Source organism: Nicotiana tomentosiformis, chromosome 4 (genome assembly GCF_000390325.3).
Source record: "Nicotiana tomentosiformis chromosome 4, ASM39032v3, whole genome shotgun sequence".
Taxonomy (NCBI): Eukaryota; Viridiplantae; Streptophyta; class Magnoliopsida; order Solanales; family Solanaceae; genus Nicotiana; species Nicotiana tomentosiformis.
Window position 1 is genome coordinate 1,691,317 of NC_090815.1, and position 16,345 is coordinate 1,707,661.

General features: G+C 36.4%; 1 protein-coding gene across 1 annotated transcript; it reads left to right on the forward strand.

Annotated features, from left to right (window-relative positions):
* Window positions 1-6,289: 6,289 nt before the first annotated feature.
* On the forward strand, window positions 6,290-12,007 carry LOC104103915 (S-formylglutathione hydrolase). Its single transcript, XM_009611876.3, has 7 exons — window positions 6,290-6,528; window positions 7,493-7,610; window positions 9,154-9,201; window positions 9,898-10,094; window positions 10,298-10,396; window positions 10,482-10,547; window positions 11,520-12,007. The coding sequence occupies exons 1-7, from the start codon at window positions 6,382-6,384 to the stop codon at window positions 11,697-11,699; spliced, it is 855 nt and encodes a 284-aa protein (XP_009610171.1). The 5' UTR covers window positions 6,290-6,381; the 3' UTR covers window positions 11,700-12,007.
* Window positions 12,008-16,345: the final 4,338 nt, after the last annotated feature.

Here is a 16,345-nt window from a genome sequence, read left to right on the forward strand (position 1 = left end):
GTCGGATTTGGATAAATTTTGTATGTCTGGACTCGTGAGTGAATGGGCTTTCTAGTTTTGTAAATTTTATCGGATTTCGAGACGTAGGACCGGGTTTGAGCCAATTTCGAGTTTTGGGCTAATTTGATAGTTTTTCTTGTGGAATTTATTCCATTAGCGTATATTGATGGTATTGTACTGATTGTGAATAGATTCTGAGCATTTGGAGGCCGCGTCGAGAGGCAAGAGAGGAAGATTATGGAGGAAGATTATGGGGGAGGTTATGGAGATAATGAAGAAGAGTAGTGATCATTACTCCTTTGGTGGTTATGGACATCCACCATAATTCAAGATTTATAACATTTTATTTGTTAGCAATTTAGTAAAATATGAACAAGAAATAGAGATAGAGAGAAGGAAGAGATTTTCTTCTTCAATTGTGTGTATTTTCCTATCTCTTACAAGGCCTTTATATAGGCATGAAAAGTGAAGAAAAATATGTCATTGAATATGTCATTAAGCATTTGAGATAAAGATAATAGAGGAAGAGTAGACATTCATACGATCATAAAAGAAGAATAGACATCCACCATAATTTGATTTTTTTTATAACACTCCCCCTTGGATATCCATAGATAATGTGCCTCGTTAAAACCTTATTAGGAAAAAACCTCTAAAATAATCCTAGTAAAGGAAAAAGAGTACACATATTTATAAATACGCCTTTTGGTTGCCTCGTTAAAAATCTTATAAGAAAAACCCAGTGGGACAAAATCTTGTAATGGAAAAAGAGTACAACGCGTATTAACTCCCTTTGATGAGAGCATCAATTCACATCCTTGAGCCTTCGCATCCCAATCTTGTACACTAGTTTCTTGAAGTTTACATCGGTAGAGATTTGGTGAACAAATCAGCCATATTATCACTTGAACGAATTTGTTGCACATTGATATCACCATTCTTTTGAAGATCATTTGTGAAAAATAACTTTGGTAAAATGTGCTTTGTCATATTTCCTTTTATGAATCCTCCCTTCAATTGGGCTATGCATGTTGCATTGTCTTCATACAAAATTGTGGGTAGTTTGTCATACTTCAAACCACATTTGTCTCGAATAAAATGTATTATAGACCTCAACCATATACATGCTCGACTTGCTTCATGAATAGCAATTATCTCAGCATGATTAGATGAGGTAGCCACGATTGATTGCTTAGTCGATCATCAAGATATGACAGTGCCTCCACATGTAAACACATAGCTTGTTTGAGATCGAGCCTTGTGTGGGTCAGATAAATACTCAGCATCGGCATAACCAACAAGATCGGTATTGCAATCATTGCCATAAAATAAGCTCATGTCGGTAGTCCCTTTTAGATACCGCAATATGTGTTTGATTCTATTCCAATGTCTCCTTGTATGAGCATAGCTATATCTTGATAAGATATTAACTGGAAAATTTATGGCAAGACTTGTAGTGTTAGCAACATACATTAGTGCACCAATTGCACTAAGATATGGTACTTCAGGACCAAGAAGCTCTTCATTATTTTCATGAGGTCGGAATAGATCTTTATTTATATCGAGTGATGTCACAACCATCGGGGTACTCAATGGATGTGCTTTATCCATATAGAATCGCTTTAAAATCTTTTTAGTGTATGCTGATTGATGGAAAAAAATTTCATCTTTCATATACTCAATTTGTAGACCAAGACAAAATTTTGTCTTTCCAAGATCTTTCATTTCAAATTCTTTCTTTAAACAGTCTACTGCTTTAGGAAGCCCCCAAGAGTTCCAATGATATTTAAATCATCAACATACACGGCGATTATAACAAATTCATATCCAGATCTTTTTATAAAGACCCAAGGACAAATTGAATTATTCTTGTACCATTCTTTCAACAGGTACTCACTCATGCGGTTATACCACATGCGCCCTGATTGCTTCAATCTGTATAAGGATTTTTGAAGCTTTATATAATAAATTTCTTGGAAACCTGAATATGCTTCAGAACAATTTAAATCTTTCAATGATTTTCATTATACGCATATCAAGTTTTTCATGTATTGCCAGATTAAAACCTGAAATGACAACATCCACCACAGGAGAACATGTCTCTATATAATAAATGCCAGGATATTTACAAATCTTCTTGTGACACAAGTCTCCTTTATGTCTATCGACTTGACTCTTTTGTTTTTCGCACAAGAACACATTTATACCTCCACTGATTTTGTACTTTCAGGTGTTGGGACTATCCATCCAATTTTATATTTTTCAGGTGAAATCAATTTTCATTGCGTATTTTTCATTGCCAATCATTTATCTGTCCAAATTTCATGATATATTTGAGCTCAAGATCCTCGTTGATATTAATAATATTGAGCGCTACATTATATTAACAATATCGTCGATGATCATTTTATATCAGTTCTATTGTTACCCAATAAAGACATAACTTATTGATATCTCTTTATCTCATTATTTTCAGGTACCTGAGCCTCTCCCATGAGGTCTTATGAAGTGTTATGTCGTGGTCCTCTTCTAGAGCACTTGCCTCCTTATTATGACCATCTTGAATATTTGCTCATCCCCTTCTTCAAGGAGTTTTATCTTTGGAACCGATTAGTCTATTATGCTTCATGCATGCCATAGACTCTATTCATTATGAGCTTTATTTTATTTAGAGCATTAGCAGCTGGAATATGACATTTAGCTTTAGGTCAGCAAATACGCCTGGCAATATTTTGCAAATGAATTATCACTTGAACTTCAAATTCACATTTTCTCGTACGAGGATCTAAATGTACTCATAATAATTCATTACATGTATTACTTTTTCATCTGCCCATTTTCTCCCCCTATTGTTGGGATCACCAACACATATCCCTAGCCTTATTTGGGCATCCATCTTTCTGCATTGTGGTGGAACAATTAAATCATATAGCACATTCATATTTATAGATAGAAATTATTTTGTTCTCGGCCCTGAACCGATTGTGATAGGGAAAACTTATCATAACTTGGCTAGATGCGGACACGTGTTGCTGTATATTAAATAATATATCACATACCAAATTTTATTTTGCCAGTTTTATTCTCATAACCAATGGTTTAGCTATAATTAGAGGCATACAATTTCTGCTAAACCAACTTGGATTTAAACCATCATTATCAAGATAAATCATCATAATTTATATTCTAAAACTGTGCTCTAATAATTTGAGGAATCAATCTTGCAAAAGTCAAACTGCAAGTTGATAACAAATGCACATGTGGTCATAGAATAGATGCATCTATTAAAATCATATAATAGTAAACGGCCCACATGGCAGGTGACTGAGCCCATATATTTATCACCTTTTATTCGTTCGAGAAATCAAGGGATTCAATCCCAACCTTAACTGGTATGTCATGAGAATAAGCAGCACAAGAGAATTCTTGAAGAATCTTTTATTTCTTCAATATATGTCAATGTAATTCTCAATTAATTTTTCGCATCATAATTGAACCGGGATGGTCAGCCGGTCATGCTAACTAATATTTATTTCAGAAAACCTCTAGTTTACTTGTGACATATGATTCCATTATCATGCTTATATTTGTGTAGAACAAATAGAAAGAAAATCGGGTAACCTTTCATATTAACCCGTTATGATTATAGAAATATGAAGATATTCAATATTCTTTTCATTTTTAGTCGCAATATGCCAACCACGTTGACTTATACATTAAAAATTCAAAAAGTTTCTTTTGAGACTTTACAATATCAATGTTGTGAATAATTTTATTCATCCGGGTAGTAACAAATTAATTTTTCCGGAGCTCTTAACAACTTTTGTATTACAAGATCTTTTGTCACACCATTCATATGGTAAATGTCTCTTTCACTGAGAGAATTATATCATAATAAGAGCCCGCTTGGACATAAGAAATATTTTCCTTTTTTCCAAAAAAAATTACTTTTTTTTTAAATCAGCGTTTGTTCATAAAATTTTTATTTTTCACTTGAAGATACATTTTGGAAATTTTCGAAAATTTGAAAAACTCCAAAAAACTGTTTTTCAAAATTTTCACTCAAATCATTCACAAAACTTCAAAAACAACCCAAAATTATATTCATGTCCAAACACAACTCTAAATTTCAAATACCATTTTCACTTGAAATTTGTTTTTCTCCTATTTTAGAATTTTACAATTCTTATGTCCAAATGCCCACTAAATTGTCATGGTCAAAATTATCATAAGCAAAATCATTTCTTGCTTTAATTTTGCCTTTAATAATTTTTTATAAGGCATGACAAAATATTTTTTGGCGTACCACATGTACGCGACCAATGACATATTCATGTAACCATACAATAATATTTATTCTCTTTATTTCACTCAAACCTCCCTTGGAGGTGAGTTGTGTGATATTCATCCAATCATGCATTGCATGTCTTTATTCATTACTTTTATCACATATTGTCACATTCACCTTTAAGAATGAGTCTGCATTCTCAATGCTTATCACAAGTCACATTCTCTTCAACGAATGGATCATAATCAGCGGCGTGCTTTATTATTTTATATACCAATTTGATGGTAAACATTGCCTTCACATTTTGAAGTACTATTTTGAGAACCCTTATTATTCTCCTTTTATAATCATAGTGATGATTATTATTCTTTTGATCTTTGGAACGCCCACATTTATTGTTCAACCACTTATTTTCATTTAGACTTATTATGTGCCGCTACCAAATTCACTTCAAGAATGGAGCAAATCAAGTGGGACAATCTTCATGCTTTTTCATGAAAAATATATTATTTTTCTTTAGTCATCATTATATCATCAATATGGTACAGTGAGACTCAAACCTAATGTCTTACCAATATAAAGACATGTTAGGCCATAATAAACTGAGACTCAAACCCAACTCTTATCATCATGGAACATCAGGACTTGATCCCAATGTCTTACCCTTCTGGTGCATTGCGACTTGAACTCATTGAAATTGATATCATTAATAGCAAAAGACAAAAACAATTTCAAATACGAAGGAAGTGCTTACCTCTTGAGTTAAACTCTTCATGATGTCATTTGGATATAATTCTCAACAATAAACCTTTGTTTACTCAAATCAGCTAAGTTTTTTATGTCAAACAGATATATGAAAATACAAAATAATATTGAAAATTCATATGTGGTCTTTGCTGCAATAAGCCTACTATAAGATGAAAGTGATATGACCAGGACATTAAGAAAAATGATGTATCAAATAGAATAATAGTGTTACTAGTTACTATGCATTTTTGTGAAAACTAAGTATTATGCTCTCTAGAAAAACAAAGAGATAAAGCAGAACCTTTAAGTCAATCAGGGAATAAAAAAAAATAGTGGACAAATCTCTATCTACTACTATATACTTTCCATATAGAAATGATTCAACATGTTAATTTGATAACAACTATCATCAATGAAAAATTTGGTGTAGTGCATGCCTCTTGTACTAATATTTTATCTTATTAAATTAAATAGTTACGAGTATTATTATTATTATTATATTATATTTGATAGTAAACTAATATATAATCACTATACTAAGCATACTAAAATCGTATTATAAGGTAAAACCATAAGCATACATAATAAAGTATAATTTTAATTTTGTAGATTATTTAGTCTACCGCATGCCACCTATTATTTAGTTCATGAAAATTTAACAATACTATATTCATGAACAAGATGCTCAAGTTTATATTACGATGAAATATCACAACAAAACAAAAATAAAGGAACCAACTTTCATTCGGCGGAATATACTCATATGTATATCTGATATCAAAATCTAAAAGGATTGTTAGGCTTGATAATTTTGACAAATAGATCATCGAGATATACCTTACCAGAAGTAGAATTTAACCTTGAGGTTAGAGATTTCGTGTTGATAACGTGTTATGAAATAAAAATAATTTAGTAAAATATGAATAAAAAATAGAGATAGAGAGAACGAAGAGATTTCCTTTTTCAATTGTGTTTATTTTCGTATCTATTACAAGGTCTTTATATATGCATGAAAAGTGAAGAAAAATATGTTATTAATTATTTGAGATAAAGATAATGGAGGAAGAGTAGACATCAACGTGATCATGGAAGAAACATACCTCCACCATAATTTGATTTTTATTATAACATTCTTATTTATTTCCCTTCAAATTTTTCAAACGACGCAAATTTAATTTTTTTGTTTTTTGAAAAAAAGATAACGACTGTGTGTCTCAATTATTATTATTAATTAATATAGTACAACCCTAGAGAATTCTTCTATGATAATAGTAACACGTTCCGTACTTGTTTTGCTCGTCTTCAACAAACATCTTCAGTGATTTGAGTATCCTCAAACCGTAAAAATGGAAACTAAGCCTACGGAAATCAGCAGTTCCAAGATGTTTGGAGGTTACAACAAGAGATACAAACACTTCAGCCCAACACTTGGTTGTTTTATGAATTTCCACATCTTTTTCCCTCCTTCAACTTCCCCTTCTCACAAGCTCCCTGTAAGTTTTCCACCTTTTTCAATAACCCATTTTAAAATTATCTATAAACTACCCATTTATTAACAACCCTGTTGGATTTATGGGTTTTAGCTGCAAAGTTTCATTTTTTTAGCTCAATATTGGAGTAAGATGGGCCAAATGTGCCTGGATTGAACAGTATGATAGTAAATGATTTATGTGACTGACCTCTAGGATAACTCTTGCTGAATAGAATCATCTTTTAACTACCCATTGATTAATTATCAGCTAGGATTTATGGGTTTTACTTGCAAAAATTCATTGCTCTTAATTTTATATTCTTAGTCTTTTTGTTGCTTTGTTGCTCAAGTCAATGTCTTTGATTGATCTCTTCTTGTTACCTTATCAAGTGAATTCTTTTGTTAGTGTGTTCTTTTTTCTTGTTTTTTGTGCTTCGTCCAAAGTTTTGTGACGGTTTTTTTTACAGGATATGGAGTTTAAGAAAAAAAGAAAGATTTTTGAAACTTGTAGTGTAAAAAAGCTATAGACAGTTGTGTTGTTATAAATCATCTTATTAATTGTAAAATGTGAATTTTGAAGTTAAATTGTTTCTCAATATGGAAATGTGTCATTCCTTTTGGGATAGACTAAGAAGGAAAGTGTGTTGCATAAATTGGGACATAGGGAGTAAGGTTTTTGCTAGTGTGTTATTTAGCTCAGAATTGGACTGAAATGGGCCAAATGGGCTTAAATAGAAAGGAATGATTATAAAATGATTTATATGACTGACATGTGTTCTTGATCCATTCAATTGAATCAGTCTGATGTTTGTTTTTCTCCATTTGTTAACTGGTAGGAGTGTATTTACAATTATTTTATGTGGTGCTATGTTAACTGATGCCACATTGATTTTGTTTCATTGATGGACCTGTTTTATGTTGGTTATGAGTGTAATCTTACTGGTTAGCTATGTTTACTGATGCTGTATGGCTGCACCAATTTTTAGGTGCTTTACTGGCTCTCTGGCTTAACTTGCACGGACGAGAACTTTATAGCTAAATCTGGTGCTCAACGTGCTGCTTCAAGTGAGGGTGTTGCGCTGATTGTTCCTGATACATCTCCAAGTGAGCTTCTTTCATGATGTTGACTGTAAATCCTTTGTGCCTGTATGGTGAATGTCCATTCATTAGAGATGTTGCGAGTATTTCAAGTTTATTCTAGCCATATCAGTTTTTGCATAACTTCCTTATTTGATCTGAGAAATATGTAAAGAACTCATTTAGATTGGAAGAGGCTTTGGCTGTCAATTTTATGTTGTACATGCTTTTGACTCAAAACTACTTAAGACTCCGTGTAAATCACTATATGATAGAGGTCATTCATTTTCTAACACTAGTATCTTTTAGAAGATGCTATACTTTTATTTGTCATCGTCAATGAGTACAAATTTAAAGTTGTTACCTGGTTATTACATGTCTTGAAGCTTTTCAAGGTAATACAGAATTTGACTATAAATAAATACTCAAAGAAAACAGAAGCATTACGTCTATTAAATGTAATGCCTTTATTCTGCTATTAAAATTGACTTTTGTTATGTTAAAGTTCATAGTGGAGCATCAATAAGCTGCACTTGACCTAGAAGAAGTGTGTGCTCCATCTCCCGTTCTTTGCTTAATTCCCATTGGGCTGCCTTTTTTTTTGGGCTTTTCACTTTTGATTATCGTAAAACATTGTAGTTAAACTTCCACATAAACTAGGAGGACTTGGGGTTTTACGACATAAAGAAGCGTTTATTTCTCTTCCCCATATTTCTTTTAAAAAAAAGAATCTTGGATATTGTTGAACAAATATTTGTCTAAGTATGGATGTTCTGAGCGACAAGAGTGGGTTGCTCTAGTGGTGAGCACCCTCCACTTCCAACCAAGAGATTATGAGTTCGAGTCACCCCAAGAGCAAGGTGGGGAGTTCTTGGAAGGAGGGAGCCGAGGGTCTATCGGAAACAGCCTCTCTACCCCAGGGTAGGGGTAAGGTCTGCGTACACACTACCCTCCCCAGACCCCACTAGTGGGATTATACTGGGTTGTTGTTGTTGTTGTATGGATGTTCTGAGCTTATGCCTAAGAATGATGTAGTGCTTTGACCAGATTTGTTGCTTGTTGCATCTAAGCTGTTAGATGAACAGGTCAACAGGGAATCATATCCTATTGAGGAAACCGTTTTATCTTGTGTTTTAGTATGTTTAGTCAGATAAAATCTATTGGTGTAATGTAAATTTGGATCTTTGAGACCTACGTTTTCTGCTAGTTAAGAAATTACATCTGTGAGGAATGGGATTATACCGTCCTGGTTTAGATGGTGGGGCCCAAGGGATAGATTGTTGAGTATACACCATGTAGTCATATGTGCCGGAGTTTTACTGTCCTGAGCAGCAGACTATGTAATGTAATCTCAGAGCAGTGGATGTAGTCCTGTTGCAATTTAAACCTTAACTAGGCAAATCTTGAGTTAAGTGATGAGGCTAAAAGCTCTCATATATGCATGTGTATGTGTAACTGAAACTTAGCCTGCTTATGTGATGGTAATGTTTTTTAATCAAGCTATTCTTATTTTTTACTTTTGTACATATGGGCTATAAATGTAACTGGGTATTGCCTGTTATTATTACAGGAAGCCTGAATGTGGAAGGAGAGTCAGACAGCTGGGACTTCGGTGTAGGTATGTGAAAAATATGTGTCCTTATCGATATATATAAATGATTGACAGGGAGTATACTTATAAAGAGTTTGACATCTGACGACCACACGGACCATGTGGGAGTTTCAAGGCTTACCTTATGATATGTTTCTTCATGTCTGCTCTACATGTTTTCCATTGATGAATCAGTGATGGGGATAGTTATATGGACAATTTGATTCGCTCGCATACATTAGAACTCCCACCAATATGATTTATATGCTTCCATATCCTGTATCTTTCCCCCTCATTCCCAAAGTTCAAGGAAAAAAAAAGCAAAAAAAAAAAAAAAAAAAAAAAAGACATACTACTAGAAACTAACAAGAATGGCTGTCTTTCCTGATGTCCTTTTTTTCCCGATATGAACTGGACATTTGCAGCCAGAAGAAGCTTAACTTACTAAAGATATGTGTAACACTGGGAATAAAGGATTCTAAGTTCTTCAGAGAAAAAGTGCCTCACATTTCCTTTTAAACTTCTGTTATGCTCCATTCAGGAAATATGATCAACCATACTATCCCTTAATTTCTCTTACACTTGAATTACTTTTTCAGAAGGAATGGGTTATTTGCAGTGCCATCTAAGTTTATGATAACTCTTAGCTGAGATGCTTTGTCTGAGTTTTCATAAGCTGAATTGGCAATGTATGAGAAAGTTCAAATTTATTTTTTGGAATAGGTGCTGGTTTCTATCTAAATGCTACACAAGAGAAATGGAAGAACTGGAGGATGTATGACTATGTGGTCAAAGAATTGCCGGCACTTCTTCTTGAAAACTTTCCAGAACTTGATACATCACGCGCATCTATCTTCGGTCACTCTATGGGTGGGCATGGAGCACTGACAGTCTACCTGAAAAACCTGGATAAATATAAGGTAGTTCTCTGTGGAATTTATGTCTCTACACATGAACTGAATTTTAGCCAGCAACTGACTGATTTTATTTGGTTCTGAATCCAAATGTTTGAAATTTTGAACATTGATGTGTTATCATCTGTTTTAAAGCTCCTTAAGACCTTTAATTTCCATATGAATTCATGCGGCATTCACACACATCATTTTGCTTGTTTTCTTTCCAGTCAGTATCTGCCTTTGCTCCTATTGCAAATCCTATTAACTGCCCCTGGGGCCTGAAGGCTTTCACAAACTACTTGGGTGAAAATAAAGCTGATTGGGAGGTACGGTCTTCAAGTTTTTCTGCATAAAACTAGACATTCTTGATGTGTCTTCTTCTTATTGGGATGTTAAATTATGAATATGCAGGAATATGATGCTACCTGCCTTATATCAAAGTTTAACAATGTCTCTGCTACCATTCTTATTGATCAGGTACGGCTAAATCTCTAATATAACGGATGATTTTCTCGAATTGAGCCTTTGAGTAGTTTGTTGTTAAAATGTCTCTCTATCTTCTATTTACAAAATTATTAGACATGAGCTTCAGTTGGTCATAGGCTTTAATGAGTACAACTGAGAATAGCATCTTGCTCAATTCTGTTGCGTAGAAGTCTTCCACCTTTACAAGTCTATTGAAAAAGGCAGGTCTCCCACGTCTATGTAGCTGCTCCTTCTCTTGCTTTAATCGGATCGTTGCCTTTAAACTGGAAGAAACAGAGCCCTTGGTAGCTCGTCCTTGTTATTATAAAAACAGCTAAGATAGTGACAATTTGAGAGCTTAGATTTGGCCATAGATGAAGCTTGATGGTGTTGGATAAAAGTGGATGCTCATTTGACCAGTGTGAAATTTATCAGCTAGTGATAATATGATACAGTTAAGAGGACAATTTCGAAGTTATGTCTTTTCAGGTTTCTAACGGTGTCCTCTCACCAAAGCTGCTTAGGCTAAGGAGATACATCCTGACACCTATCACACCAACACTTTTTGGTCCTTAAAATCCCAATGACTATAAGAGATGGAACTACTAAGTCTGGAGGTGATATAACTAATTCATTCTGCCACACATATTTAGCTATTTGCTTTGTGGAGGAAATTGGAGAAAAGTATAGTTTCACAATTTCGTATATATTGAATTAGAATTGATTGTTGGGAACTTATGACGAGGAACTGTGTGTGCTATCAAACTTCAACTTTAGCTGCTTCCACCAAGAAAAGCATTGTATTTTGAACTGCTGAAGGGGAAATAAAAAGACACCATTTGATGTGTTATAATCTACCCTCTGCTTGCAAATGTAGAATAGAATGATTCCTAGATAGCTCGTTGAACGTCCTATATTTCCTATGAAGATATGACCTAACATACTTCACAATTTATTTGAACTTCTGATTGTTTTATATTGTAGGGAGAGGATGACAAATTCTTAAAAGATCAATTGCTCCCACATAAATTTGAGGAGGTGTGCAGAAAGGTTGGCGTTCCTTTGCTGGTGCGGCTGCAACCTGGTTATGATCACTCTTACTATTTCATTGCCACTTTCATTGATGATCACATTCGTCATCATGCCCAGGCCCTTAATCTTTGATTTGGTTAGCTTCTACCTCTGTTGAAGATTTTCTGGAAATGTAATGAGGGACGACTTAAGCAAGCTCGTGTGGTAGGAAGTATGTTGAGGTATTAATGAGAGTTGTACTATCAAATAAAAGTGTGAATCTCCTATCACATTCTATGTCTGTCTTTCCTGTTACTCTTTTACAGTTTTTTCATTTGCTATGACTCATCAGTGGGATGATGTAGTAGAGTTAAGGATGTAGTATAAGTCTATCAAGTTTAGCAAATAGTGCAAATCCATCATCAAGATCAATGAAACATGACAATAAGCTTCCTCTTAAAGCTTTAAAACATTGGTGTGGTCCAAGAACATCCACTCTCCTGAAGATTCAGTCATAAAGTCCATCTGAAGTGTGTGTTTCAAGAAACTGCTCAGAGTTTTAGCAAAAGCGACAACAACCTAATGAGTATGAATAAGATCTTTTTCGATCTTACTGTCTATTATGATTCAATTTTCCTTAGTTTTATGTTAAGATGTTGCTGCGAAATTTTATGTTCAGCTTGTCAAAATATGGATACATTTTTTTCTAGCAATTATTACAACCAAAATTGTATAACATTTTGAATCACTTCAATCTAACATGGACTTTAGGAGTAAGCATTTACTAACACCACTAAATGGTGTTATGAAATGGTAAAAGCTTTCTTTTAACTAGAAATCTCGAATGTGAGTCACGGGACTGAAATCATATTTTGGAAACCCCCTATAGTAGGCTTCCATGGTGCAAACTCAAATTAGCCGGGTAGTGAGGTCCGAACACGGATATAACAACATACCCAGTAATATCCCACACTGTGGTGTTTGAGGAGGGTAGTGTGTACGCAGTCCTTACCCCTACCTTGTGAGGATAGAGAGGCTGTTTTCAATAGACTCTCGGCTTAGGAAAGCATAAGCACCACATTAATGAAAATATAGACAAAGAAGGGACAGTACTAAGAAGCCATATAAAAGCAGAATAAAAATAACCAGATAGTAAGGTGATCGACAATGAAAGAAAACAACGGTTAGTCATAAAAACGTACTACCAACAGAAAGCGAGACTGCGTGCCAATACTACTGTTATGAACACTCTAGACTACCTACTCTACTACTCTAATCCTCGACCTCCATACCTTCTTATCAAGGGTCATGTCCTCGATCAGCTGAAGTTGCCCCATGTCTTGCCTAATCACCTCTTCCCACCTCTTCTTTGACCTACCTCTACCTCTCTGTAGGCCCTCCAATGTCAACCTCTCACACCTCCTTATCGGGGCGTCTGTGCTCCTCCTCACATGACCAAACCACATAAGTCGCGCTTCCCGCATCTTGTCCTCAATAGGGGTCACACCTACCTTGTCGCGAATAATCTCATTTCTGATTCTATCTAACCTGGTGTGCCCGCACATCCATCTCAACATCCTCATCTTTGCTACCTTCATCTTCTGGACATGAACGATCTTGACTGGCCAACACTCAACCCCATACAACATCGTTGGTCTGACTACCACTATGTAGAACTTACCCTTAAGTTTCGGAGGCACCTTCTTGTCATACAAAACACCGAAAGCGAGTCTCCATTTCATCCATCCCGCCCCAATACGATGTGTGACATCTTCATCAATCTCCCCATCCCCCTGAATAATAGACCCAAGGTACTTAAAACTCCCTCTCATAGGGATGATCTGTGAGTCCAGCGTCACCTCCCCTTCCCCTCCTTGAGTCTCGCCACTGAACTTACACTCCAAGTATTCTTTCTTGGTTCTGCGCAACTTGAAACCTTTAGATTCCAGGGTCTGTCTCCATAACTCTAATTGTGCGTTCACACCGTCTCGTGTCTCGTCAATCAATACAATATCATCTGCAAATAGCATGTACCACGACACCTCCCCTTAGATGTGGCGTGTCAGTACATCCATCACTAGAGCAAACAAAAAAGGGCTGAGTGTCGACCCCTGATGCAACCCCATCATCACCGAAAAATAGTCCGAGTCCCCACCACCGTCCTCACTCGGGTCTTTACTCTATCATATATGTCCTTAATCAACCTAACGTAGGCAACAAGTACACCTATAGCCTCCAAACATCTCCATAAACCTTCCTCGAAACTTTATCGTACGCCTTTTCCAAATCGATGAATACCATATGCAAGTCCTTTCTCTCCATATACTACTCCATCAATCTCCTAACAAGGTGGATGGCTTCTATAGTCGAACGCCCCGACATAAACCCAAACTGGTTCTCAGAAATAGACACACTCCTCCTCACCCTTAGCTCTAGCACTCTCTCCTAGACTTTCATAGTATGGCTAAACAGCTTGATACCCCGATAATTATTGCAATTTTGGATATCACCCCTGTTCTTGTATACAGGAACCATCGTGCTCCACCAAGCCTGCCTGGCCCGCACTCTTCCAAAACTCCACTGATATTTCATCTGGCCTGGTTGCTTTGCCCCTACTCATCTTACGCATAGCCCCCTCAACTTCATCAACTCTAATCTGCCTACAATATCCAAAGTCACAACGACTCCCGGAGAGTTCTATATCACCCAGGACAATACTCATTCCCCCTTCCTCTTTCAAGAGACTATGGAAGTAAGTCTGTCATCTCCGACATATAAGCCCCTCGTCCAATAAAACTCTACCTTCTTCGTCCTCAATGCACTTCACTTGGTCCAAGTCTCGCGCCTTCCTTTCTCGCGCCTTGGCTAACCTGAACAACCTCTTATCCCCACCTCAGCCCTCGAGTTCCTCATACAAATGACTAAAAGCTGCAGTCTTGGCCGTCGTAACTGCTAACTTTGCCTCTTTCTTAGCCAACTTATAATGCTCGCCCTCTTCTCCTCCTCTTCTATACTTTTCACTAGCTTCAGATACGTTGCTTTCTTGGTTTTCACTTTTCCTTGCAGCTCTCCATTCCACCACCAGTCTCCCTTGTGACTACCAGAGTACCCCTTTGAAACCCCTAATACCTCTCTCGCGACTTTCCTAATGCACTGCGCAGTCGTGATCCACATAGCGCTTATGTCCCCATTACTCCTCCAAGCCCTCATGGTCACCAACTTGACCCCCAACTCTTGCGCTTTAGCTTCTGTCAAGGCTCCCACTTGATCTTATGTTGGCTATACATCGCCATCTTCCTCCTCTTCATCGTGATCTCGAGGTCCATGACCAGGAGCCTATGAAGGGTTGAGAGGTTCTCACTCGGGATGACCTTGCAGTCCGTGCAAAGACCTCTATCGGACTTTCTGCAGAGTAAATAATCAATCTGAGTCTCGGCTACCGAACTCCGGAAGGTGACCAAGTGCTCCCTCTTCTTCGGGAAACTCGAGTTTGCTATCACCAAATCAAATGCTCTAGCAAAGTCCAGCAAAGATGGTCCTCCTCCGTTTCTATCTCCAAAACCAAAACCACCATGCATATCATCATACCCCCCAAGACGTCGCTCCAATGTGGTCGTTGAAATCTCCTCCTATGAAAATCTTCTCGGTATGCGGGATACCATGTACCATCTCATCCAAATCCTCCCAGAAACGCCTCTTGACTTCCTCATCCAAGCCTGCTTGGGTGCGTACGCACTGATTATGTTCAAAGTAAAACCTCCAACAACTAGCTTAATAGTCACCAGCCTGTCATTCACCCTCCTAACCTTCACCACTAGTTCACGGAGGTCCTTATCAACCAAGATACCTACCCCGTTCCTGCCCCCCACCTTTCCAGAATACCAAAGTTTGAAACTGCCCACATCTCGCGCCTTATCTCCTACCCACCTAGTCTCTTGTACACAAGCTATATTAATCTTCCTTTTCTCAAGAATCTTCACTAACTCTATAGATTTTCTAGTCAAAGCTCCTATGTTCCAAGACCCCACTCTCAGCCTAGTATCTCCCTTAGCCCTCTTATCCCCTTACCCTGCACCCCCTCCCCCGGGCTGGCACCCCCAAGGACAAGACTTTACCCTACCGTCGTTCACCAAAGCCACTATAATCTACAAGTCACTATGCAAGCATTATCCCGAAAACAAGCGACAAAAATAAAATGAATTACTGAAAAATAATCTACCACTAAAGGTCGCAAAACATGTGAAGAAATAAAATAAAGGAACTAAAGGAAACTATAATCTACAACTAAAGGTTAGACAAACAGGTGAAGAAATAAAACAATGGGGCTAAAGGAATTATAATCTACAGCTAAATGATAGAAAAATAGGTGAAGAAATACAATACAAGAACTAAAGGGGGCTATAATCTAAAACTAAAGGTCCCAAGGATATATGAAATAAAGATTCAAAATAAAGATGTAAAGAAGTAGATAACAATATAAACAAGTAGTCAAAGCTATCACTAATACAATTAAATTGATAATGTTATGGCAAATACTAAGTCACCAACTAAAGATTCAAGAACAAAATAGGCAGGCAAGGGGATACAGTTACGCTAAAATATCAAACTATTAAAATATCAATACAAGAGAGGAACAATAGAACCTAGATTGCAGCAAGCCAGCAAGGAGTGGTGTTATCCAATCGTAGAGTGATTCTTGTCCTCTTCAAGATGATGAAGAAAATGGCAGTCTTTTTTGATTTTGTGATGTTAAACAAGCACCCTTAATTTCAGATTAAACAAATTATAAAACCTTCTAA

Excerpts from the sequence above, each read along its gene's own strand:
- LOC104103915 (XM_009611876.3), top strand. The coding sequence starts at position 6,382 with ATGGAAACTAAGCCTACGGAAATCAGCAGTTCCAAGATGTTTGGAGGT. Across the intron at positions 7,611-9,153 it reads TGTTCCTGATACATCTCCAA|GAAGCCTGAATGTGGAAGGA; the intron begins GTGAGCTTCTTT and ends TTATTATTACAG. Across the intron at positions 10,397-10,481 it reads AAAATAAAGCTGATTGGGAG|GAATATGATGCTACCTGCCT; the intron begins GTACGGTCTTCA and ends ATGAATATGCAG.